The sequence below is a fragment of the Leucoraja erinacea genome, chromosome 14 (assembly GCF_028641065.1).
Source record: "Leucoraja erinacea ecotype New England chromosome 14, Leri_hhj_1, whole genome shotgun sequence".
Taxonomy (NCBI): Eukaryota; Metazoa; Chordata; class Chondrichthyes; order Rajiformes; family Rajidae; genus Leucoraja; species Leucoraja erinaceus.
In genome coordinates, this window is record NC_073390.1 from 10,872,678 (window position 1) to 10,899,385 (window position 26,708).

Genomic DNA, 26,708 nt, shown 5'->3' on the forward strand with positions numbered 1-26,708 from the left:
TAAGAATAAGGGGTAAGCCATCTAGAACGGAGATGAGGAAACACTTTTTCTCATAGAGAGTTGTAAGTCTGTGGAATCCTCTGCCTCAGAGGGCGGTGGAGGCCGATTCTCTGGATACTTTCAAGAGAGAGCTAGATAGGGTTCTTAAAGATAGCGGAGTCAGGGGATATGGGGCGAAGGCAGGAACGGGGTAGTGATTGGGGATTATCAGCCATGATCACATTGAATGACGGTGCTGGCTCAAAGGTCCGAATGGCCTACTCCTGCACCTATTGTCTATTGCCTCTCCTCGCTTCCAGCTTACTGCCCCCCCCCGCCCCCCACAATCAGTCTGAAGAAGAGTCCCAACTCAAAATGCCACCTACTCATGCGCTCCAGAGATGCTGCCTGACCCGCTAATTACTCCAGCACTTTGTCTTTTTGTGTAAACCAGCATCTGCAATTCCTTGTTTCTGCCTCCTATTGCACAGGTACTGTTATGGGAATATTTAAGGATCTTTATTCCTACTTCTCCAGAGTCAATTCAGTGTTACCAAAAAAAATATCAACATCAAAATGTTTTGTTCACTGCAATTTTATTGGTTTTGTAACATTTCAACTGGGAATCTTGAAAATAATTCACCAAAAACATCTTTAAATGACCATTCTGAATAAAGACAGGGACCTCTCAATTTTATTACAATAAAGGAATGCTAAAATTCAGTACTTAAAACTCATTAAAAATGAGTCACTTTCTGCTAAATTACTCCGTGGAAAATAATCTGCAATAATTTAGAAAATGGGATTACAGTCATTTTGACAATAGAATGCTATCTAATGAGACATGTTAAAAAAACATTTTGCACAATTTACTTTATGCGTGGTCTTTTCAGGAAGCAGAACAGATAAAAACATACAAAATCATGTAAAAATAGTGTAGGATATGTTCCTCAATGTAGTAAAAGTGCTTGAATTGTCAATGCAGCCACTTATACAAACGATTCTGGGACAGGTAGATTGCTGAATCAATTCAGTCAAATTAAACTACATGCCTGAAGTTTCATCTCGTGCAGAGCTCAGCTCTCAGTTTGCAAATGATGAATGCCTCGGAGCAGAGGCACCCAGCACTGGCAGCTTTCTTCACAACATAAAATGCTCAAGGTTACAAGTAGTGCTCAAGACGTCCTTCAGATTCTCTGAGTATTTCATGAACAAGAGCTAATAGTGCATTTCATCTGTACTCTATTTTAATCTAAAGTATGAGGCCCTGAGAATGGCTTGTTGGAAAAACTCCCCAAAAGCACTGTGTGGAAGGACAGGGACAGCAGGTACATGGCAACATCACCATCTCTAAGTTACATGCCATCCTGATTTGGAAATATACTCTTCCTTTACAGTGGCTGAAATCCTGGCACTTGTGAGCGATCAACATCATGGGTGTACCTTCAGTAGAGGGTATGGTAGCATTCATGCCTCTCAATAACAATACTTTGAATTCAAGCACTATGGTGAAGATACAGGCATAGACTGAGGCACATCAATAAAGTTTTGAGGGACTGCTAGGTTTTTGGTTTTGATGTTAAACCAAAGTACCGTCTCCCTTCTTAAGGAACAATGATGAAACAAAGTAGAGAAATTATCTTTGGTGACCTGACCAATTATTTGATTCTCAATTAACAGTACAACAAAATATTAGTTGTAATCTGGCTGCTTACATTACAAATGTTATTACATTTCCCTGGTTGTAAAAAGATTGGGACTGTCCATGTCTACGGAAGGGTGCAGTGGAGATGTCCATTTGTTCTCGGGGACAAGCAAGGAATGCTCATTTCACAAATTGCCAGCCATATCCCGTGACAGAATTTAAAAGCTCCCCAAGTAGTTTAGCATGATGTGATTTTTGGAGCCAAATCAGAAATTAACTTCAGAATTATATTATCCCTTCTATATCAGTCATTGAAAGCAAGCATGCAGGTACTGCAGGCAGTGAAGAAAATTAATGGCATGTTGCCCCTCATTGCAAGAGGATTTGAGTTTAGGAGCAAGGAGGTCCTACTGCAGTTGTACAGGGTCCTGGTGAGACCGCACCTGGAGTATTGTGTACAATTCTGGTCTCCTAATTTGAAGGAGGACATTATTGCTATTGAGGGAGTGCAGCGTAGGTTCACCAGGTGAATTCCCAGGATGGCGGGACTGACATATGATGAAAGAATGGATCGACTGGGCTTGTATTCGCTGGAATTTAGGATGAGAGGGTATCTTCTAGAAACATATAAAATTCTTAAGGGATTGGACAGGGTAGATGCAGGAAAAATGTTCCCGATGTTGGGAGAGTCCAGAACCAGGGGTCACATTTTAAGAATAAGGGGTAGGCCATTTAGGACTGCGATGAGAAAAAACTTTTTCACCCAGAGAGTTGTGAATCTGTGGAATTCTCTGCCACAGAAGGCAGTGGAGGCCAATTCACTGGATGTTTTCAAGAGAGGGTTAGATTTAAATCTTAGGGCTAAGGGAATCAAGGGATATGGGGGAAAAGCCGGAACGGGGTACTGATTTTGGACGATCAGCCATGATCATATGGAATGGCGGTGCTGGCTCGAAGGGCCGAATGGCCGACTCCTGCACCTATTTTCTATGTTTTTACGTATATCTCCACGTGGCAGATGTGCAAATTTAGTTCAATATCTGTTGCTGTAAATACTTTCAGTATAAATCCAAGCAATGGAACTCACTGAAATGAATAGCACAATGTATTCTTCTCCGATTCAATTTTGTGAATATTATATTAAAGCACTCTGTTAATCAACTTAATTACTACTTCCATCAGCAAGAGACACAGTGCCTTGTTAGAAAAAGCAAGCATTGGATTGACAATCCCTTCAATGAATGTATATCCGGTCAGATATAGCTGCGGGAAAGTGTGTCATAATCTGCATCCTCACCCACCAATAGTAATCCATTGGATTGTAGCGGGTGTGGGGGGTTGGAGAGGTCAATGCATGAGTGATATCATTAATAACTGTTGTAAGGTCCGCGGAGCCACTCTCAAGATAGGATTTCATTCTAGTAATCTGCGCATCAAAGTAGTCCTTTCCGTAATCTTTACGGACAATTTCTGGCAGATCATTCCACATATTTTCTAAAATAATTTTGACACGGTCGGGAGTATAAAGACTGGTGCCTGCTATGAAGTTACCAGGTTCAACGATACTAACTTTAACACCCCAGCGATGCATTTCATAGCGCAGGCAGTCTGAGAATGCCTCCACTCCAAACTTAGTGACACAGTAAGGAGATCGAGATGGGTTGCCCATCCGCCCCAGCATACTTGTGATGTTAACCACACGACCTACAAACGAGAATCAAGGATAGATTCAAATGATGTATTTTTACACGTAAAGACTTTATACATTATTCATTCCTGAGCACATTTTATCAAGATTGTGCCATGTGGGACAAAGTAAGCAATGATACATGCAGTTAAAAAAAACATAAATGCTCTTAGTGCTAAAACATAGCGCATTTGTACAAAATAATGGAATTTAAAAAGGTACCCACTACTTGTTCGGAAGTTTAACCTCATGGTGGTGAATCTGTGGAATTCTTTGCCGCAGAAGGCTGTGAGGGCCCAGTGAATGAATATTTTTAAAGCAGAGATAGATAGATTTTTGATTCGTACAGGTGTCAGGGGTTATGGGGAGAACGCAGGCGAAAGGGTTAGGAGGGAGAGATAGATAAGTGATTGAATGGCGGAGTAGAGTAGATGAGCCGAATGGCCTAATTCGGCTCCTCTAACTTATGACACACATACTCAAAAAATGAACAATAGTAGTGCAATAATAATAAGAAGAAGAATAGTCATGAGCTAGATGCATCGAGAAACAATGTCTTACTATTCCAGCAAATAATGATACGTACTGTACAATAAAAGTGAACTTGATTGCCAAAATAGAGGGGAGGCAAACGAATAGTTTACAATAACTCATTAAGTAACCCGCAAAACCGTATGCTAATCTTACTCCGCCAACATTACCGTGGGATTAAGGTTCGCTTTAGCAACACAAAAATACATTTAAAAACTCTCATTTACTTACATATCTGCACAATAGTTCAAATGAATGAAATGGTTAAAGTTAAATATCCCAAGGATGATTTAGCATTTTAATGTGTTTTGATTCAGTGGGTGTTTAGCAGCTGTTGAAACTGCAGGTTGTGCTAGATGTGTGTTATTTTAGTGGCCACATTGTGAAAGGAGATTCAAAAGTGATATTTGAGATAATTAGTGTAGTAATGAAGACGCCATATGAAGCAAAGGTGGCCTCTGTTGTTTTGAAGTAAAAAAATCTACTTTAAGTGGGAGTTTGTAGAGAAATATTTGCCAAACTGATTTTTCCTTTTATCAAGTTGTAGAGAGAATAGCATGCAAAGAAAAACTAGCAAGATTAAAACAGTTCAAGTGCATTAATTCTACATTTGGGATTAGTATCAAAGTCTTATCAATAGATTTTTCTCATAAATGCACTAGAGGTTATCCGCTTTGGCGGACAGATTATTATCTCAATGGGGTTAGGTTAGGTAAGGGGGAGGTGCAGCGAGACCTGGGTGTCCTTGTACACCAGTCACTGAAAGTTGGCGTGCAGGTACAGCAGGCAGTGAAGAAAGCTAATGGAATGTTGGCCTTCATAACAAGAGGATTTCAGTATAGGAGTAAAGAGGTTCTTCTGCAGTTGTATAGTGCCCTGGTAAGACCACATCTGGAGTATTGTGTACAGTTTTGGTCTCCTAATTTGAGGAAGGACATCCTTGTGATTGAAGCAGTGCAGCGTAGGTTCACGAGATTGATCCCTGGGATGGCAGGACTGTCATATGGGAAAGACTGAAAAGACTAGGCTTGTATTCACTGGAGTTTAGAAGGATGAAGGGCAATCTTATAGAAACATATAAAATTATAAAAGGACTGGACAAGCTAGATGCAGGAAAAATGTTCCCAATGTTGGGCGAGTCCAGCACCAGGGGGCCACAGTCTTAGAATAAAGAGGAGGCCATTTAAGGCTGAGGTGAGAAAAAACTTTTTCACCCAGAGAGTTGAGAATTTGTGGAATTCCCTGCCACAAAGGACAGTGGAGGCCAAATCACTGGATGGATTAGTTAGATAGAGCTCTAGGGGCTAGTGGAATCAAGGGATATGGGGAGAAGGCAGGCACGGGTTATTGATTTGGGACGATCAGCCACGATCACAATGAATGGCGGTGCTGGCTCAAAGGGCCGAATGGCCTCCTCCTGCACCTATTTTCTATTTTCTATGTTTCTAGAGAATGGATTGTAAATGTATAAATAAAATTTCCATTTGGTTCAGCTTTTCATCCCCACTTCATAGAAAGCAAGTTCACATTTATAAAATGGTGAAGGATTTGTGTGCTTCTTTTCACATTCATTTCCAAACTTTCCGGAAGACTTTCTCTCCTGAGAAAAGGCTTTTTTTTAAATTAACTCCCCAAAAAGCACACCGCATCTGGACTATCAGCATGAATGAGCTCACTGCCAGATGAAAATTTGCCACTGAAGCACAGAGCTCTGGATTGATAGGCCATCTTAGATCATAAGGTCATGTGATAGTAGATTTAGGCCATTCGGCCCATCAAGTCTACTCCGCCATTCAATCATGGCTGATCTATCTCTCTCTCCTAAGCCCATTCTCCTGCCTTCACCCCACAACCTCGGACACCTGTACTAATCAAGAATCTATCTATCTCTGCCTCAAAAATACCCACTGACCCTTCGGTGGCAAATAATTCCACAGATTCACCACCCTCCGACTAAAAAAAATTTGCCTTATCTCCTTACTAAAAGAACATCCTTTAATTCTGAGGCTACAACCTCTAGTCCTAGACTCTCCCATTAGTGGAAACTTCCCACATCCACTCTATCCAAGCCTTTTGCTATTCTGTATGTTTCAATGAGGTCTCCCCTCATCCTTCCAAACTCCAGCTAACTGGCTAGTTGTGGGTATGGGTATTACGTAGGATAGATTGTGGAAGAGCAGCAGATTTATTTTCCTGATGAATGTCAGTGAATCAATTGTTGATTCAATCAATTCAGAATGAAATGAGAGAAAATGACTGGAAGTTTTTAGGTCAATCCAATGGTTTCATGGATTGAGAGAACTTAAACAAATGATAAAAAGAACAAAAATAAAATGAGCAGAAAAGTAGTGAGAACATTCCATCAATTTCATTAAGTAAACGCCCTTAGCATGTCTGTGCTATCTTGCCTTAATCAATTTATGTTCCTCTGCATGACTATTAATCCTGTCTTGAATCAATATTTCTAAACAGAATTTCACCTCCGAGGTCAAACTGATTGGCCTGTAGTGCTCTTTCTCTTTTTCTCTCCTTGAAGAAAGGTACAATATATGCTACTCATTAATCCTCCATTTTCTCCAAAGATGCTGCCTGGCTCACTGAGTAAAGGGCCTGTCCCACTGTAGGAGGTAACTCAAGAGTTCTCCCGAGTTTCCCCTGATTTGAACTTGGAGAAGTACGGTAATAGCCGCTCGTAGGTACTCGGGGCTCTCGTGGACATTTTTCAACATGTTCAAAAAACCTCATGAGCTTACCGTGTTTCCCGAGTACCTGCCGTTAGCGTTACGATCCGCCAAGAGACGTCCCGAGCTCTGACGTACCCGCTACGTACATTCTACGTGCTTACCACGAGTTTGATTTTTTTTCAAACTCGGGAGAGCTCTTGGGTAAACTCGTATAGTGGGACAGGCCCTTTACTTCAGCATTTTGTTTCTATCTTCGGTATACACCAACATGTGCAGTTCCTTGCTACACATCTTTTGTAATCAGCCTGGTTGTCATTACGTTGGCAATACATAGCCTTCTTTAGCTCATCTTCCTCTGTATCTCTTTAGTCATCCACAGAGCTGGATGTATTTGTTCTTTTTGTCCTACTATACTAAGAATGTGCCTTAACGTTATGTGAACAACCTCCCTTAAGGGAAGCCCATCAATTTTGGTTTCAGTTTACCCAGGCTGGATCTGCTCTTAGCCCATTGAGATTGGCCTTCTTCCAATTAATTATATTTTTGGATTGCTCCTATTTCTTTTATATTGCTAACCTAAACCTTTGGGATGTCATGATCCCGAGAAATTAGAAAGTGAGTGTCATGAAATGGCAGAAATGTTAAATTACTTATTAGTTTCTATCTTCAGAGAACATACTGCAAATCGTGGGTAACAAAGGATCTAATAGCCATGAAGAAGTTAAGGAAAATAATATAATTAAATGAAAAGCACAAGAGAAATGAATGAGATGAAAAGCTGATAAATTTGCTTCTCTGAAGACCAACAGCCAAAGGTTTTAGAAGATGTGGCTCTAGGGATAAAGAGATGAATTGGTTTTGATCTTCCAAGATTTCTCTGATTTGAGAACAGTTCTTGTGGATTGGCAGGTAGAAAGTTCAGGAAAGGCAGAGATAGATGGCAGAGATCTATGCGAGAGTTGGTCTGACATCAGTAACATAGAAAACGGATAGGTTTAACAAAGATGTAATAAAGAAGCACTTTGCTAAATTTCCTGTTGTTAAAATTTAAAGTCAGTTTCTGAGCTTCTAATGATGCACTGTCAATTTTATTGCAATAAAAAACAAGTAGGAATATGGATCTAATCATTCCTCAATGCCTTTGGGTGGACAGAGTGGATTCCTTGCCCCACAGGGACCTGCCTGTAAGCACATCTTAAACAGTACTATAATGTTCAGTCCAAATGAGCTATTAAATATGCCACAACACACGCATGCTTCTCGTGCTCATCACTCACCTTTTGCTCTGCGAATATATGGGAGGAATCCCTTGGTCACACGAATGGTCCCCCATAGGTTAACTTCCGCAACTTCCTTATAGGTTTTCATGGTGGTGAACTCGACTTCACCGAAAGTTGAGATTCCTGCATTGTTAATCAGTCCCCAGAGACCTAATCAAGAAATGATGTTGAAACAGCCTTGTCATGAGATATACAGTCTTTGAAAAGTCTAATTAATTATAGTACTTAATCTCATACATAAACTGGAGAAGGAAAGTGTTCTTCTATTTCACTTTGCGGAAAACACGTTGTTTTTCCAATTCTTGTGCGATGAATTTATCACTCCCATCACTGAGATGCAAATCAATAAATGGTTTATCTTTACGATAAACAGCGTTCTCTTCTCTAGTTAGCCATTTTCGGCACTCTGACCCAATATTATTATGTAATAAGCCTGCAAAAAGTTTCTCCAGAACACAAAAACACACTATAATTAACTTGAATCACAAAGGTAAAAAATTATCTGTAATTCGCTGATCAACAATGCACACGCATACCCATGTAATTCTACACTATTACTCAACTCAAACTACAAAGAAAGGCAATAACTTCCTCATCCTACCTTTTAATTTCAATGCGATGGAATGTAAGAGGAAAATATCACGGATATTGGAAATACAAACAAAATACAAGTTCTGGCAATGCTTCGCAGGTCACGGATGTGATCAGAGAGAGAGACAGCTAACATTTCAGGCCATTGACATCTCAGCCTAACTGGAGGAAAGATGGAAATAGATAAAATTCTTTGGTGGGTGGGTTTTCCTGCCTGAAAAAATTCTGCATTGCAAACAGCACCTGGAGAAAATAATCTAGCAGTTGTATCCTTTCTATGTTCTATGTTCAACCTTTACTCTGTTATTCTAATGGATATGTTTTATACATTCTCAAACACAAAAAATATAATGGATTTAAATGTTGTGAATTATGTTATTCCATCTTTGTTAATTGTGTGTATTTTCCAATCTTCAATCAGCATTCATTTAAACTAGGGGCCGGCAACCTTGTTCTGCATAAGGGCCAGGACGCATGTTTGTGAGCACATCTATCACGTGTACACATGGATCCCGCCCCCATCCCACCCCGGATTGCAGGCATCAAATCACGTGTTCACAGAAGGTAGACAAAATTGCTGGAGAAACTCAGCGGATGACGCAGCCTCGTGCAATCCTTGCATGTCTCACCTGCTGAGTTTCTCCAGCATTTTTGTCTTCCTTCAATTTTTCCAGCATCTGCAGTTCTTTCTTAAACGTGTTCACAGAATGTACGCAGCCGTGCTGGCAGCTTTGCACAGGTTGCGGTACAGCCGGCGCTCGGATGTCCACGTGCTCCTAGTCGCGTTCGGCAGGCCGGATGATTACGGGGAAAAAAATCCGCCTTCGGGCCGGATGATTTCGGGTTATGGGCCGCATTCGGCCCGGGGGCCGTAGGTTGCCGACCCCTGATTTTAACCAACCAACCTTTTTCTGAATCCGTCAAATGCTCTTTCACAACATCCACTGCTGTCTCCACGGCTTCATCTTTGCAAACATCTAACTGTATGACAACCATTCGATCGCTCTTCATATCCTCCAGCTTCTTTGCTCCTTCCCCATTCTGATCCTGAAAGCAAGAAGTCACAGTCAGTGCAGTACATGTACAGGTTTGAGGATCAAAGTCAAAGTCAATTTTATTTGTCACATACACCCGAAGGTGCAAGAAATGAATTTGCCAGCAGCGATACACTTAAAAAGAACAACAATACACAATAACATCCACCACAGCATTCTTCACTGTGGTGGAAGACAATAAAGTTCAGTCAGTCTTCCTCCTTTGTTCAACCGTGGTCGGGGCCATGAACCCTCCATAGTCACCGCTAAGGAAGGCCTGATGTACAGGCCTTCTATTCGGGTTGATCGAAACTCCGACATCGGTCGAACACACTCCGCGGCTTGGAAGTCCCGAATCGGCACTTTCCTACCGGAGACCGGGGCTTCAGGATGTTATAGACCGCAGGCCGGCGGTCGGAGCTCCTCTCTGGCGATCTCCGTCAAAGGATCCCAGGCTTCGGATGGTAAGTCCACGCCCCACCCGCGGCTAGAAGCTCCACAGACCACAGCTCCACGATGTCAAAGTCACCAGGCTAGCGATCGGAGCACTCCTCTCTGGCAACTCCCGTCAAATGTTTGCCCGCTCCGCGATAGAGAAGTCCACGCTGTACCCGCTGCTGAGCTCCGGGCCCGACTCCGGGAAAGGCCGCTCCAATCCATACTGTTAGGCCGCGAGGGAGGAGACATGGAAAAAGTCGCCTCTCCGTGGAGGAGGCGACCGAAAACAGTTTCCTCCTTTCCCCTCCCCACCACTCCCACACAAGACACACCGAGAGACACCAACACAAACACTTGGACACACTAACAAAACAAAAAAAAAAGTAGAAATAACGAACATGCTATTGGCAGGGCAGCCGACTCGGTGATGATTGATAAAGTATTAAAGGAGTTTATTTTTTTCCTTTTCTGGGGCAAAGTTTAACGGATCATGTTCCAGCTGGAACTGACGGAACAGTTACCCACCTGTCCGGAAGTGTCTTTTTCTTTTTTTTTTGTTTTCTTTTTGTCCTCTTTTAGTTAATTTTAGTTTATTGAGGCTGTGTATGTGTGTGTGTGGGGAGGAGGGAGAAACATTTTTTGTCTCTTCCTTTGGGGAGATGCGACCTTTTCTTGTCGTACCCCCCCATCTCCGTCTCCGTCTGCGCTGAGGCCTAATGGCGGAGCTGGCGGCCTCCAACTGGGACCGACCTCGAGACTCCGAGATGAATTGGAGCCAGGACCTACCAACTTGGGGCTGGCCGACTTCGGGGTTGTGGTGGAGTTGCGCCCGACTTCGGAGCCTCGGAGGCTCGGCCACTGGCCCAGTGGACGACATCATCGGGAGCTCGCAGGTCCCAGGTTGGTGACCTGTTTTTCCGGAGCTCCCGCAACAACAGCTTCGTCCGCTGGACTGGAGGGTGGCAGCTTCGACCTCCCCGGGCCGCGGAGTTTGAACCGGCCCGTTCGTGGAGCTCGGATTCGGCCACGGGACTTATTTACCATCACCCGCCTGGATCGCCTCAACGCAGAGGGAGAACAAGGAGGGAAGAGACAAGGACGTAAGACTTTTGCCTTCCATCACAGTGAGGAGGACCGGGTGGACTCATTGTGGTGGATGTTATTTTATTTTATGTTATGACTGCAAGGCACGAAATTTTGTTCAGACTGAAAAGTCTGAATGACAATAAAGGATACTTTACTTTACTTTTCAGCGTAGTAAAGGATGCACTGCATTCACGACAGCTCAATATAACCCTGTAGGCATTCAGGAATTCTCACAGCAAGACAAGAGCAGCCACCATCTCCTCCAAGAAGAGAGGTGATATTCATATTGTTTGGAGGGGATGAGTTTCCCTAGCAGCCAGGCATTATTAAAAATAAAGGAATATACAGCACTTGGATTTTGACCAAAATTCATTTATGGCCCTTATCTTATATAACAATTTAAATATGGATGCGTTTAAGAAGGAACTGCAGATGCTGGAAAATCGAAGGTACACAGAAATGCTGGAGAAACTCAGTGGGTGCAGCAGCATCTATGGAGTGAAGGAAATGGGCAATGTTTCTGGCCGAAACCCTGAAGAAGGGTTGCCTATTTCCTTCGCTCCATAGATGTTGCTGCACCCGCTGCATTTCTCCAGCAATTTTGTGTACCTTAAATATGGATATTGGGCTAGGATATGGCTGTGATATGTTCACATTTTAAATATTTGAATCTGTATTTGTTTGACAGCTTGTTGACTTGAAAATGTTAGCTTTGTACATATTTGGCAATTCAGTGTATCCTGTCATAACCCATTATCCACACTAACATACCTGCGAATAGATATTTTAAGTACGGGTCAAAATGATATTTGGGTCATATTATAAATATAGGTTATTATTTTGGTGATGATTGATAAAGTATTAAAGGTGTTTATTTTTTTCCTTTTCTGGGGCAAAGTTTAATGGAGATATGCAGGCCATTATTATTTTCACGCAGAGGGTGGAAAGTGTGTGGAATGTGACATCGGGAGTGGTGGTGGAGGAGGTAAGCTGTTGGCATTTACAGTGCCCTCAAATATGTTTGGGACAAAGACCCATCATTTATTTATTTGCCTCTGTACTCCACAATTTGAGATTTGTAATAGAAAAAAAAAATCACATGTGGTTAAAGTGCACATTGTCAGATTTTAATAAAGGCCATTTTTACACATTTTGGTTTCACCATGTAGAAATTACAGCTGTGTTTATACATAACCCCCCCCCCCATTTCGGGGCACCATAATGTTTGGGACACATGGCTTCACAGGTGTTTGTAATTACTCAGATTAATTGTCTTTGCTCTGTTTAATTGCCTCCTTAATGCAGGTATAAGAAAGCTCTCAGCACCTAGTCTTTCCTATAGTCTTTCCATCACCTTTGGAAACTTTTTTTGCTGTTTATCAACATGAGGACAAAGTTGAGCCAAAGAAAGTCAAAGAAGTCATTATGAGACCGAGAAACAAGAATACAACTGCTAGAGACATCAGCCAAACCTTAGGCTTGCCAAAATCATCTGTTTGGAACATCATTAAGAAGAAAGAGAGCACTGGTGAGCTTACTAATCACAAAGGGACTGGCAGGCCAAGGAAGACCTCCACAGCTTATGACAGAAGAATTCTCTCTATAATAAAGAAAAATCCCCAAACACCCGTCCAACAGATCAGAAACACTCTTCAGGAGTCAGGTGTGGATTTGTCAATGACCACTGTCCGCAGAAGACTGCATGAACAGAAATACAGAGGCTACACTGCAAGATGCAAACCACTGGTTAGCTGCAAAAATAAGGTGGCCAGGTTACAGTTTGCCAAGAAGTGAAAAAGCTACTTATCTTAACTACTAAACCAGGTTCGCTTCTTAATAAACAGACACCACACAAACTGTTTGGTAGACCAGTTCAAAACTTTACTTAACATCGGCCGATGGAAGGGAGGGAGAACTCCAGTCAAGTGACCAACACAGACACTTGACTGTCCTCAGTCACCTTCTCTGAACAACAGAATTACATTGCTTTAAATAGGTTTTTTTTCCCCTTAGCACATTCCACAGACATTAGTCATGGTCAGAGGTACAGGAAAAGGTTTCCACAGAATGCATCACATCAAACCTTTTGTTTACATGGTACAAGATATACTAAAAACATTGGCCATTTGCCTTATCTCCAAATAGACCACCCTAGCTCTGTTCGCTGCTTCCTCTGTCATTTGGTCCCTCATAAACATAGGTCATTTGTTTACAAAGATGTGACTGTCTATTTCTCTCTTCCTTTATTGCCTCCTCCCCCATAAACATTGGTCATTTGGTTTATGGCATCTTACTTTCAAAGATATCTCTCTAGCTCCTTCACTTGGGAGACAATGTTATAGGATTTATTATCTCACACACACCCACAACCTAAGGCAAGCCTAATTTGACACTAAATATAAGCTGTAAGCTAGCCCAGAAACCAATTTAATATCTTCTTATATTTTTAACTAAAACTCGGCTTCATCAGAAGTGCTTAAAAAGAGTTCTGGAAAAAGGACTTGTGGACAGGTGAGACAAAGTTTAACATATCAGAGTGATGGCAAGAGTAAAGTATGGAGGAGAGAAGAAACTACCCAAGATCCAAAGCATACCTCATCTGTGAAACATGGTGGTGGGGGTGTTATGGCCTGGGCAGATATAGCTGTCGAAGGTACTGGCTCACTTATCTTTATTGATGATACAACTACTGATGGTAGTAGCATAATGAATTCTGAAGTGCATAGACACGTCCTATCTGCTCAAGTTCAAATAAATGCCTCAAAACTCATTGGCCAGCGGTTTATTCTGCAGCAAGTCAATGATCCCAAACAGGTACACAAAAATGCTGGAGAAACTCAGCGGGAAACTTCCTTCTTAAACACAATGATCCCAAACAAACTGCCAAAGCAACAAAGGAGTTTTTCAAAGCTAAAACATGATCAATTCTTCAGTGGCCAAGTCAATCACCCAATCAAGCATGTATTTTATATGCTGAAGAGAAAACTGAAGGGGACTAGCCCCCAAAACAAGCATAACCTAAAGATGGCTGCAATACAGGCCTGGCAGAGCATCACCAGAGAAGGCACACAGCAACTGGTGATGTCCATGAATCACAGACTTCAAGCAGTCATTGCATGCAAAGGATATAAACAAAATACTAAACATGACTACTTTCATTTAAATTACATTGCTGTGTCACAAACATTATGGTGCCCTGAAATGAGGGGGACTATGTATAAACACTGCTGTAATTTATACATGTTGAAACCAAAATGTATACAAATGGCCTTTATTAAAATCTGACGATGTGCACTTTAACCACATGTGATTTTTTTTTTTATTACAAATCTCAAATTGTGGAGTACAGAGGCAAATAAATAAATGATGAATCTTTGTCCCAAACATTATGGAGGGCACTGTAAGAGACACACAAATATGCAGAGAATGGAGGAATATGAATGAAGTGCAGGAAGAGTTGGTTGGTCTTGGCAAAATATTCAAAGTAGAAATTGTGAGCCAAAGGGAGTGTTCCTGTGCTGTAATGTTCTATGTAATTAATTACTTTTTAAATAATAGCCTTTACAGGCAACACATTCTCTGGTTTCTGAATCCTGTGCAATTTCATCCGTACCTTTAACAGACATGCTGCAAAAATCTTGAATCCTTGATTGTGCAGGTGCTGGGCCAATGAAAATCCAAATCCTGTGTCACAGCCAGTGATGACAACACCTTTGCCTTCATTCTGAACAAAAATAAAATTATAACACATATTAGAATACATGCAAAGAGGTGGCAACTAAGGATCTCCCAATGTATTTTTAAATAAGGACCTCCAGTATTTTTCATCCGGGAAATGCAGTTAAAAGCTAGTTCATTGTTATGAAGGAAATGCAACAACTATTGTGTGTATTTTGTTAGCAATTTTCCACCAATTATATGATACAGGTCAGTTGTTTTATTCAATTGTGTGTATGTTGCCTTTACACGCAAGCAGCAAAGCAGGGGTTTGATTGCAGTCAGAATCGTAGAATCACAGAAAATGTATGGCACAGGAGGACAGATGACTCATTGGAATTGCAAATGTTGGCTTACTCCAGCATTTTATGTCTATCTTGGGTGTAACTCAGCGGGTTAGGCAGTATCTCTGAAGAGAAGGAATGGAGAATGGTCTCGACCCGATAGGTCACCCATTCTTTCTCTCCAAAGATGCTGCCTGTCCCGCTGAGTTACTCCAGTATTCTGTGTGTATCTTTGGGTCATTGGAACCATGAGCATTGACAATAAAATATCTAACTTAACCGCAACTTCCAAAACATGGAAATCGCGATATTCAGGAGGAGCCAATTCATTTCATTACATCTTAGTCGGGCAAAATAAGGCTGAATTCCTCCTTCCTGCATTAGATTAAACCTATTTCACATTAAACCTTATCTGCTTGCTCTTTAAACAGTCATAAAGTATCTTTGGATGTTGTTTGATTTTAATTGCAAAATGTTTTCTTGTCTTCTCTTTGTTTTCTTATTTTTAATTTAAATTTCACTGCAAGGTTTCTCATATTCTTTTGACCTTAAGTTTTCAATGTCTGACATGAACTTCCTATTTTTAAATTGCATTTTACCTCTAAGCACCTTGTAAAAAATTAGCGGGGTTGCCGAATTTACAGCCCCTGGAATGTGCGTGAGCATTTTTACCCTGAACCCCTTGTATCCCTCTAATATGCAGGTAGTTAGATTGATCAAGCTGTTCTTTCCAGTCCAGTAACATGGTATGCTCCAAATGCAATTCTTCATGGCATATTTTCCTCAGACAATAAAGCTTCAAATCCCACACAACACGAGCTTCCCTTGATTTCAGTTTCAGTTTAGTTTATTGCCACATGTACCGAAGTACAGTGAATAGCTTTTGTTGCGTGCTAACCAGTCAGCAGAAAGACAACACATTATTATATTCGAGCCATTCACAGTGTACAGATACATGATAAAGAAATATAGTTTAGTGCAAGATAAAGCCAGTAAAGTTCGATCATGGATAGTCTGAGTGTCACCAATGAGATAGATAGTAGTTCAGGACTGCTCTCTAGTTGTGGTAGAATGGTTCTGTAATGACATCATGTCGCAAATGGCAATTTATTTTTTTTTGCATTTTAACATGAAGCAAACAGCAACCAAGTTTCACTAAAAGGTATAAAGCGTTATCACTGATATTTCAATAATTTCTTACTACTACGCCTTGGAAATCTGAACCTTTCTGCAGCTTGAACAACTCACCGGCCCTGGTTGGCTTGCAAGCAATCGAATAGTTGGGGTGCAAATTGCTGGTTGAACTCTCCTGAAACAGAATATCAAGGGGAAAAAATTAATTATTATACAAAGAATATGAAATTCTCCAACAACATTTTAGTAAAATGAAAGAACATCTTAAACAGGAATCCTGGACTTGACTTCATCAGATGAACAGAATCCAAACTTCAGAGTCAACGCAGTGCAGAAGAGATTATCTTACTCTAGATGAGATTATTCTTAACCAGTCACAGTGATGGACTGTAAAATTAATAGAGCATGGAATGACAAATACCAAATGGCTGCATTCAATGTCAAATCAGTTCAAAAAAAATTAAAGAAGGAGAAAGAAAGATTTAATTGTGAGGGAAAGAGAAATAAGTGATAAAGGAAAAGCAATAAACATTTAATGTTGCATTGTTAAAACTCTATAATAATCACAAAACCTGAAGGAATGAAACTCATTTTTAATGCAAAAGCTAATGACAAATTGAAATTAATAGTTACATCTCATTAGATTGAAAGGGATAAAAAATAACTTTCTGTGGTGAGCTTGGTTTGTATCTGCCAAGCAATGCAGGAAACGGGCACTAGGATATTATTTTTGCAAAGATTCAATTAATGGCAGTGTCAACCTGGATCTCCCTTGAAAGGGAGACAACGTCGCGGTTTGGGTATTACATTGATACACACACAAGCAAAGGTGGGTGAATCTGCCCAATCCTAACTCCAAGCATTTGAACCGGCTACCTTTGCTAGCACATTGGTTTGCCCTTTTGCAAATAATGGCTTTAACCTGGATAGCAACTTTTGGGTATTTGATTAAAAGCACATCTAATCCTAATCAGAAGTTGCTACATGGTTTGCCCTTAAATAACACAAAATACCATTACTATTATTTCTGAGGAATTAGAAACATAGAAAATAGGTGCAGGAGTAGGCCATTTGGCCCTTCGAGCCTGCGCCGCCATTCAATATGATCATGGCTGATCATCCAACTCAGTATCCTGTACCTGCCTTCTCTCCATACCCCCTGATCCCTTCAGCCACAAGGGCCACATCTAACTCCCTCTTAAATATAGCCAATGAACTGGCCTCAACTACCTTCTGTGGCAGAGAATTCCAGAGACTCACCACTCTCTGTGTGAAAAATGTTTTCCTCATCTTGGTCCTTTCCTTGTTTCGTTCCCTTAGAAGGGAATCTGAAAGCACAATTAAGAACTAAGGAAATTCTGCTCTGAATTTAAAGATATATATCCTGATATCATCTGACTAACTATTCTACAAACAAGCCAAAGCCGACTGCTATGTTCTGATTGGTTTCTTGCCATCTTGAACAACTACAGAGTCTAGTGTATTGGTTAAAGCATAACGCTGAAGTAGCAAAAAGACACAATTGATTCTTTAGAGAAAGTGGTATTTTTAGATACATTTGATGAACCAGGAAAGTATGACTGTGCAATTATGTAGAACAACGTCAAATCCTCAGGATACCCCAAATACTTTAAAATTGTTAAGAACAGATATGTTCTTAACAATGACCAAGGCTGGGAGCTGAATATCCAGGGATATTCAATATTCAGGAGGGATAGACAGAAAGAAAAAGGAGCTGGGGTAGCGTTGCTGGTTAGAGAGGAGATTAACACAATGGAAAGGAAGGACATTAGCTTGGAGGATGTGGAATCGGTATGGGTAGAGCTGCGAAACACTAAGGGGCAGAAAACGCTAGGGGGTGTTGTGTACAGGCCACCGAACAGTAGTAGTGAAGTTGGGGATGGCATCAAACAGGAAATTAGAAATGCGTGCAACAAAGGTAAAACAGTTATAATTGGTGACTTCAATCTACATATAGATTGGGTGAATCAAATTGGCAGGGGTGCTGAGGAAGAGGATTTCTTGGAATGTATGTGGGATAGTTTTCTAAACCAACATGTAGAGGAACCAACGAGAGAGCAGGCTATTCTAGACTGGGTATCGAGTAATGAGGAAGGATTAGTTAGCGGTCTTGTTGTGCGTGCCCCCTTGGGCAAGAGTGACCATAATATGGTTGAGTTCTTCATTAGGATGGAGAGTGACATTGTAACTTTGAGGGTATAAGACGTGAATTGGCCAAGATTGACTGGCAATTAATTCTAAAAGGGTTGACAGTGGATATGCAATGGAAGGCATTTAAAGACTGCATGGATGAACTACAAAAATTGTTCATCCCAGTTTGGCAAAAGAATAAATCAGGGAAGGTAGTGCATCCGTGGATAACAAGGGAAATCAGGGATAGTATCAAAACAAAAGATGAAGCGTACAAATTAGCCAGAAAAAGCAGCATACCAGAGGACTGGGAGAAATTCAGAGACCAGCAGAGGAGGACAAAGGTCTTAATTAGGAAAGGGAAAATAGATTATGAAAGAAAACTGGCAGAGAACATAAAAACTGACTGCAAAAGTTTTTATAGATATGTGAAGAGAAAGAGATTAGTTAAAACAAATGTAGGTCCCTTGCAGTCAGAAACAGGTGAATTGATCATGGAGAACAAGGATATGGCGGACCAATTGAATAACTACTTTGGTTCCGTCTTCACTAAGGAAGACATAAATAATCTGCCGGAAATAGCAGGGGACCGCGGGTCAAAGGAGATGGAGGAACTGAGTGAAATCCAGGTTAGTCGGGAAGTGGTGTTGGGTAAATTGAATGGATTAAAGGCCAATAAATCCCCAGGGCCAGATAGGCTGTATCCCAGAGTACTTAAGGAAGTAGCTCCAGAAATAGTGGATGCATTAGTGATAATTTTTCAAAACTCTTTAGATTCTGGAGTAGTTCCTGCGGATTGGGAAGGTAGCTAACGTAACCCCACTTTTTAAGAAGGGAGGGAGAGAGAAAACGGGGAATTACAGACCAGTTAGTCTAACGTCGGAGTGGGGAAACTGCTAGTCAGTTATTAAAGATGGGATAGCAGCACATTTTGAAAGTGGTGAAATCATTGGACAAAGTCAGCATGGATTTACGAAAGGTAAATCATGTCTGACGAATCTTATAGAATTTTTCGAGGATGTAACTAGTAGAGTGGATGGGGGAGAACCAGTGGATGTGTTGTATCTGGACTTTCAGAAGGCTTTCGACAAGGTCCCACATAAGATATTAGTATACAAACAAGCACACGGTATTGGGGGTTCCGTATTTATGTGGATAGAGAACTGGCTGGCAAACAGGAAGCAAAGAGTAGGAGTAAACGGGTCCTTTTCACAATGGCAGGCAGTGACTAGTGGGGTACCGCAAGGCTCAGTGCTGGGACCCCAGCTATTTACAATAAATATTAATGATCTGGATGAGGGTATTGAAGGCAACATCTCCAAGTTTGCGGATGACACTAAGCTGGGGGGCAGTGTTAGCTGTGAGGAGGATGCTAGGAGACTGCAAGGTGATTTGGATAGGCTGGGTGAGTGGGCAAATGTTTGGCAGATGCAGTATAATATGGATAAATGTGAGGTTATCCACTTTGGTGGCAAAAACAGGAAAGCAGACTATTATCTAAATGGTGGCCGATTAGGAAAAGGGGAGATGCAACGAGACCTGGGCGTCATGGTACACCAGTCATTGAAGGTAGGCATGCAGGTGCAGCAGGCAGTGAAGAAAGCGAATGGTATGTTGGCTTTCATAGCAAAAGGATTTGAGTATAGGAGCAGGGAGGTTCTACTGCAGTTGTACAGGGTCTTGGTGAGACCACACCTGGAGTATTGCATACAGTTTTGGTCTCCAAATCTGAGGAATGACATTATTTCCATAGAGGGAGTGCAGAGAAGGTTCACCAGACTGATTCCTGGTATGTCAGGACTTTCATATGAAGAAAGACTGGATAGACTCGGCTTATACTCGCTAGAATTTAGGAGATTGAGGGGGATCTTATAGAAACTTCCAAAATTCTTGAGGGGTTGGACAGGCTAGATGCAGCAAGATTGTTCCCGATGTTGGGGAAGTCCAGGACAAGGGGTCACAGCTTAAGGATAAGGGGGAAATCCTTTAAGACCGAGATGAGAAAAACATTTTTTCACACAGAGAGTAGTGAATCTCTGGAACTCTCTGCCACAGAGGGTAGTTGAGGCCAGTTCATTGGCTATATTTAAGAGGGAGTTAGATGTGGCCTTTGTGGCTAAAGGGATCAGGGGGTATGGAGAGAAGGCAGGTACGGGATACTGAATTGGATGATCAGCCATGATCATATTGAATGGCGGTGCAGGCTCAAAGGGCCGAATGGCCTACTCCTGCACCTATTTTCTATGTATGTATCTTTGTGTCATATGCTAAACAGCAATTTTACACAAAGAAAATACAACTGAATTGTTTGAGAGAAAAATGAAGAGCCATGCATAAATTATGTTTTTTCAAATAGAAGCAATTGGATCTTACGTTGATTTGACTGTTGATTTGCTCACTTGAAATCTGGCATCTCCAATAATGCCGAATTTATCCAGAAATGCACAGAAAGATCACTAAATTTGGTTCAAAACACAATGTGCTGCGTCAGGAAATGGATAAGCAATGTTTTGAGACAAGACATGACTTTTCTACAGCCTGACCTTGCATATCCATTCTCTCCACGGATGGTGCCTTACCTGCTGAGTTACTCGAGATTCCATCACCTGTAGTTCCTTGTGTCTCCACTAAATTAGGTTATCAAGTTCACAGTCGATACTGGATTCAAAGTGATTTCATTGCAATGAGAAAATAAATTAACTAAAATATGGTAGTCGTAGATATTTGGATGGTTCTCACCCCTGAGATAAAGAGCATTCGTGTTGAGTTTTACAATTATTATTGACTTAATAGGCACTTCAAACCACTTTTCTACAATACACTATAAAGTTGGTTCTGTAAAAGGTAAGTAGCCTTAGATTTACAATTTCTGTAAAACCTCATTCAGCCAATTATTTCCTCCACAAATCATTTACAACTGACTGCCTTGCAAAAAAAATAACTCCCAAAAAGTTCTATTGCAAATCAGTTAAAATCCAGGGTGTTTATTTAAACTTGGATTCTATATTAAAAATTATCAACAGGTTCAAAGTCCCCAGGAGTTCAAATTGAGTAAGAAAAGAACCTTGTTACAATCATTTATTTCACAATTTTTAGATATGGCACTATATTTAAAGCCACTTCAGAAGGGTAGCATTCACTGTTTTATTCAAACTAAGTTCAAAGTCAAATGACGGAATCCCAATATTTACTTTCATAGGTAGAAGCATACCAATGACATTTGTAGATCAATAAGTTTAAGGGCCTATAATGCTACTGGTTTACACCACAGAAAGTAACTGGAGGACAAAGGGCAATCTGCAGTTGGTTGTGCAGTTGTAAGGTGCAGGCATCTTGGTGAACCTGCCACAAACCTCTTGGTTTATTATTGGCAGCAGTACTCCCTGTCCCATATGTTTCTGAGTCTCAGTCCATCTGCTGGAAACCCACAAGATCATGGAAAGATTCTACCAATGCTGTAGCCACAAAACTCTTCAAATCTATTGGAACGATCAATGAATAAATTTCAGTGTCTTTTCCACAGCCAACTCCTAAGGCCTAATTTCACTCAGTTGGTTCCACTACGCAGGCCATACTGTTCATATGCCTGGCAGTAAAATCAAACTCTCATTTGCCAGCTCTTTCACATGAAGAGATTCAAGGATGTTCTCAAAGTATCCATGGTGAAAGATAAAGCAACATCCCCACTAACTCCTGGACATTTCTTGCCCATGACTGCTCAAGGTGGAGAAGTAACATTCAGGATGCTGCTGAGAAACATAAGTTCATCGAGAGATCCAATATAAACGGTGGAAGGAGTGACCACCTCACAAATTACATCCCAGAGACAGTTCCTGCCTCTTGCGGAAGAGTCTGAAGTTCTCACATTGGCCTCGGCAGTTGCCTTAGCAGCAGCAAAACCAGAGTGGACAAAGGTCACCTCAACCCTGAAGTACTGCCCAAGAAGCCGTATATTTATCTGGCTTTTGAGGCAATAATGACAATATATTTGATGGATATGTAGAAAGGAACTGCAGATGCTGGTTTACACTGAAGATAGACAAAATATTGGAGTAACTCAGCGGGACAGGCAGCACCTCTGAAGAGAAGGAATGGGTGACGTTTCAGATTGAGACCCTTCTTCAGACATAAGTGTCAGGGGAGAGGGTGTCTAGAGAATTGGCGAAAACGACAGATCAAAGCAGGAAATGTAGAATGGTTCATTGTTGTTGAGAGGAAGGTGACATACAATCAGTTAAATTAATCAGGACAGTGACTCTAGTTAGAGAACTAGGGTGGGGAGGGACGGAGAGAGCGGGAAAGCAAGGCTTACTTGAAGTTAGAGAAATCAAATTCATATTGCTGGGTTGTAAGCTGCCCAAGTAAAATATGAGGTGCTGTTCCTCTGATGGAGTTTACTGTCAATATTTTGTGGAAATGGCAGAAACATTTGGATTTCCATACATGTGTAGCTTAATGTAGAATTACCTAAGCTGGTGCCAGTGATTCACCAAGGCTGCCCACACTTTCACCTTTACAACTAATCACTTGATATCCCTTAAATTGCCATAAATTGTCCTGCTTACTTCCTTCTTATAACATAAAACTAGAGGTTGCCATAAAGTAATGACCTAAAAACCACTGTACTGTTTTGTGCGGCCAGTTGAACCAGCGGCATTGTAAAATAGCCTGAAAATCTTATTTTCACATTGCCCGATTGAGTTTTTAAAAATAGCATCTTAAGGTTAATCTTAATGCTTCACAAATCAGATGGCCATAAAAATATTAAAGACATATCACAAAAATATATTACATTTTACACTTTATTATATGTACATATTCCAATCTTTATTTAACACTCTTTAATTTTTTTTATACCTTTAAAATTGCTCCCTAGCTTTTAGACCAGGCCATCATCTTCCAGACTATTTCTGATCTCATCACCTCTGGTAATTTGCCTTCCAGTTTCCAACCTTATCATTCCATCACCTCCAACATGATCCCGTCACCAGTCATGTGTTTCCATCTCTATCCCTTTCCGCAGAGACCACCCCCTTTGCAACTCCTTGGTTCACTTATCCCTTTCCCACCCAAACTATTGGGCATTTGCCCCTGCAATTGCAGATGTAACATCTGCCCCCCAACTCCTCCTTTGCCTCCACCAGAAGGCCTAACAACTAAGATGTTCAAAGGCACCTCCTGTAACCTCATCTACTGCATCTGATATTCCCGATGTGGCCCCCCTGTACATCGATGAGACCAAGCGAAGACTCAGTGACCATTTTGCCAAACACATTGCTCGGTCTGACAAGGCTTACTGGATCTCCCGGTTGCTAACTATTTTAATTCCCCTTTCCATTCCCAGTACGAAGAAGGGTCTCGACCCGAAATGTCACCCATTCCTTCTCTCCAGAGATGCTGCCTGTCCCGCTGAGTTACTCCAGCATTTTGTGTCTATCCATATTGACCTTTCTGTCCTAGTCATCCTCCATTGCCTGAGTAAAGCCACAGCCAAGCTAGGAGAACAGCACCTCATATTCCACTTGGGCAGCTTGCAACCCAATGGTATGAACATTGAATTATCTCATTTTAGGTAGCTACAACCTTCCCCTCTCCCCCTACACCCCCCCTCCTCTTACATCCCTCGCTCCACTTCCTCCTCCCCCTCTCCCACCTAGACATGCACCTATTTTCCCCCATCTCCTCCTATTCCACCTACATTCCTTCCACTAGCTTCACAATTTGCAACCTCCAAAAGAATGCTTTTTTTTCTGGGGAAATACTGTCACTTTTTAATTGACTGCAAATTCTGGGCATAAATTTCTTATTCTGGCCTGCTGATAACTACATATAAAGATACTACATTAAACTAACTGCCATTGCTAAGAATGCTTTCTTTCCTCTTACAATTCCTGCAACATAATTGGTATCTGCATAACACAAATCCCTTAATTTCTACTATTATTAGTTTTATCCTCAGTTCAATTCAAATAGTTTCCATAAAGCATAGGCCTGGATGTTAATCAATGTGGGATGCAGCAAGAGAGATAACTAAGGATGGGAATTAATGAACAGTTTGAGAAATTACTTACTAATATTGAAGAGCAGAGAATCAAGGCATAGAGAGTTGAATGTAGAAAGGAAAACTGAAACAAAATTGAAAACCCCTTCCCCTCTTTTAGAAAAGGAGCCATCATGTTGAAGATAAGAATGGAAGATGAGGCAAGAATCAGAAATGAAGGAGAACATGGAGATAGAGTACAACAAGATCTTGCAGAAATTAATGTGCGAGTCCATGGGACTGATTAGAGATATTTTATATATATTTAGTGTGGCAGGAAAAGTGAATTCAACTGGGCTAGTGAGAAGGTCATTAAAATAATCAGACCACAAAGCAAAAATATGTAACTACAAAGGCAGAGGAAACGTGAAGGCGACATGTTGTGAATGCTGGCATTTGATATCGGAAACTTGCTTAGTGGAATTCTGGAACTACTTCTCCCAAAATGCTTTGGTTCTGGGTTAATTAATAGTTTTCAACAATATATTGTTTTACAACTAGGTGGAACAAGCAATATGGATCAGGTGTGGCTGCAGCAAGATTATGTAAGGCAGCGTAGACATGAGCCATGGTCACTTGTTGGTGGAGTAAGTTGCACTATTGTTGCGATGTCAACCTTCTCATGACCACAAAAACCTTGAACTTGAAGCGCAACGTTATGACGCGACGGGCCTTGTATTACAGCCTCTCAAAGATGCATTCAGGAAACATACGTGGGCCTCGTATATGTAGGACGATTGTTGAATTGATAGAACCATTATTAGAAAAGGCGTGCATCGATTTTATTAAAATAAATAAATAATACTATGAAATTAAAAAACCGCATGATCAAGTAATCGGCGACTTCGGCATACAATTTAAAACGACAATAGTCCTAAACATGTATTGGAAAACTCCACTAACAGCTTGTGTACAAAAATAAATCGATATTTTTGTTCTTTTTTACAGTTTTGTCCCGATAGTTATTTGAGCGAGAACACACTGAAAGCTTGCTGTCAATGTGGAGCTGGAGAGGCGGGTTATCTAGCAGGCAGGCTGGTTGTAATCTGCTCTGAAATGAACTACACCCGGGGTCGGTGTGCCCCGCTGGCTGGCCGCCCGCCCCTGCCCTACCTCAGTATGGGCGCAGCAGCCGCCCGCAGCGCAGCCATGGACAAGGCACCCCGACTCACGCAGCAGTACATGGTCCCAGCAGCTCCGCACAGCCGCCAGCTCCAAGGTCAACCAGCTCCTGCCGCTCTCCACCCAAACCCTTTGCGTCAATACGTTCAACGCGCCCTCTAGCTGAATATATGTCCACTACTTCAATCTCAGCGTCAATCTGTGCCACTGTGCCACTGTACAGTATTCCGTTTCGCACTTGTGCGCTTCCTGGATTTGGTCATGTCGTTCATGATAGGCGCAGAATTAGGCCATTCGGCCCGTCAAGTCTACTCCCCATTCAATTATGGCTGATCTATCTCTCCCCCAACCCCATTCTCACGTCTTCTTCCCATAACTCTTGACACCCGTACTAATCAACAATCTATCGCTGCCTTAAAAATATTCATTAACTTGACCTCCACAGCCTTCTGTGACAAAGAATTCCACAGATTCACCACCCTCTGACTGAAGAAGTTCCTTCTCACCTAAAGGACAACAGACAATAGGTGCAGGAGTAGGCCATTCGGCCCTTCGAGCCGAAGGAACATCCTTTGATTCTGAGGTTATGGCCTCTAGTCCTAGAATCTCCCACGAGTGGAAACATCCACATCCACTCTATCCAAGGTTTGATCAGAATAGTGCATATATTTTCCAATCAAATTTACATGTGTTTATCTACTCGTTCGCACATTGCCTCGTCTGCAACACCTCTTTTTACAAACTGGTTGCCATGCTCTCTGGATGATCACGTTGTGCTATAAAAATATTTATTTGGAACAGATTGGAGGCATTGAAGTTGTTGATGGTACGTGTTCTGTAGAATAAATCAAGTCTCAGTGAAGGTAGTTCTACCATAAAGCGATTTCCAAGGAATCTCATGTTTATGGGACACTAGACTAAGTGGGACCCGTTGGGTCCCTGTCACACAGGAGGCTTGGTCCCCCAACACAATATTCCACCACTCACCCATAGCCCCCAACTGCACAGGCGCAGCTCATTTCCCCTCATCCCTAGTACTTTCCCCCCTCCTCTTCACCTTCCCTCTTCTTTCCCCTCTCCTCCTTCCCTCCCCAATCCTTCACCTCTCTCTCCCTCTCCTTTCCCCTACCCTCAGTCACTCCCTCCCTCCCTACATAATTTTCCCCTCCCCCCTCCTCTCCCTCTATTCCCCCTCCTCCCCCACTCTCCCTCCTCACGTCCTCCCTCTCCTTTACCCTCTCCTCCTACCTTCCCCCATCCTTCCCTCGCCTCTCCTTTCCCCGACCCTCATTCATTCCCTCCCTC

At 41.6% G+C, this 26,708-nt stretch overlaps 1 protein-coding gene across 1 annotated transcript; it reads right to left on the reverse strand.

Moving 5' to 3' along the window:
* Window positions 1-558: 558 nt before the first annotated feature.
* On the reverse strand, window positions 559-25,552 carry LOC129703264 (D-beta-hydroxybutyrate dehydrogenase, mitochondrial-like). The gene is made up of 6 exons (XM_055645601.1): window positions 25,395-25,552; window positions 16,205-16,265; window positions 14,569-14,679; window positions 9,303-9,444; window positions 7,804-7,956; window positions 559-3,328 (listed from the first exon to the last, which is right to left on the reverse strand). The coding sequence occupies exons 1-6, from the start codon at window positions 25,463-25,465 to the stop codon at window positions 2,859-2,861; spliced, it is 1,008 nt and encodes a 335-aa protein (XP_055501576.1). The 5' UTR covers window positions 25,466-25,552; the 3' UTR covers window positions 559-2,858.
* Window positions 25,553-26,708: the final 1,156 nt, after the last annotated feature.

Bases quoted from the DNA above. Each gene is read 5' to 3' on its own strand.
- LOC129703264 (XM_055645601.1), bottom strand. From the start codon at position 25,465: ATGTACTGCTGCGTGAGTCGGGGTGCCTTGTCCATGGCTGCGCTGCGG. The intron at 7,957-9,302 runs GTTGGTTGGTTA...TTTCTTGATTAG, and splicing joins TTTGACGGATTCAGAAAAAG to GTCTCTGGGGACTGATTAAC. The intron at 3,329-7,803 runs GTGAGTGATGAG...TCTCGTTTGTAG, and splicing joins ATATATTCGCAGAGCAAAAG to GTCGTGTGGTTAACATCACA.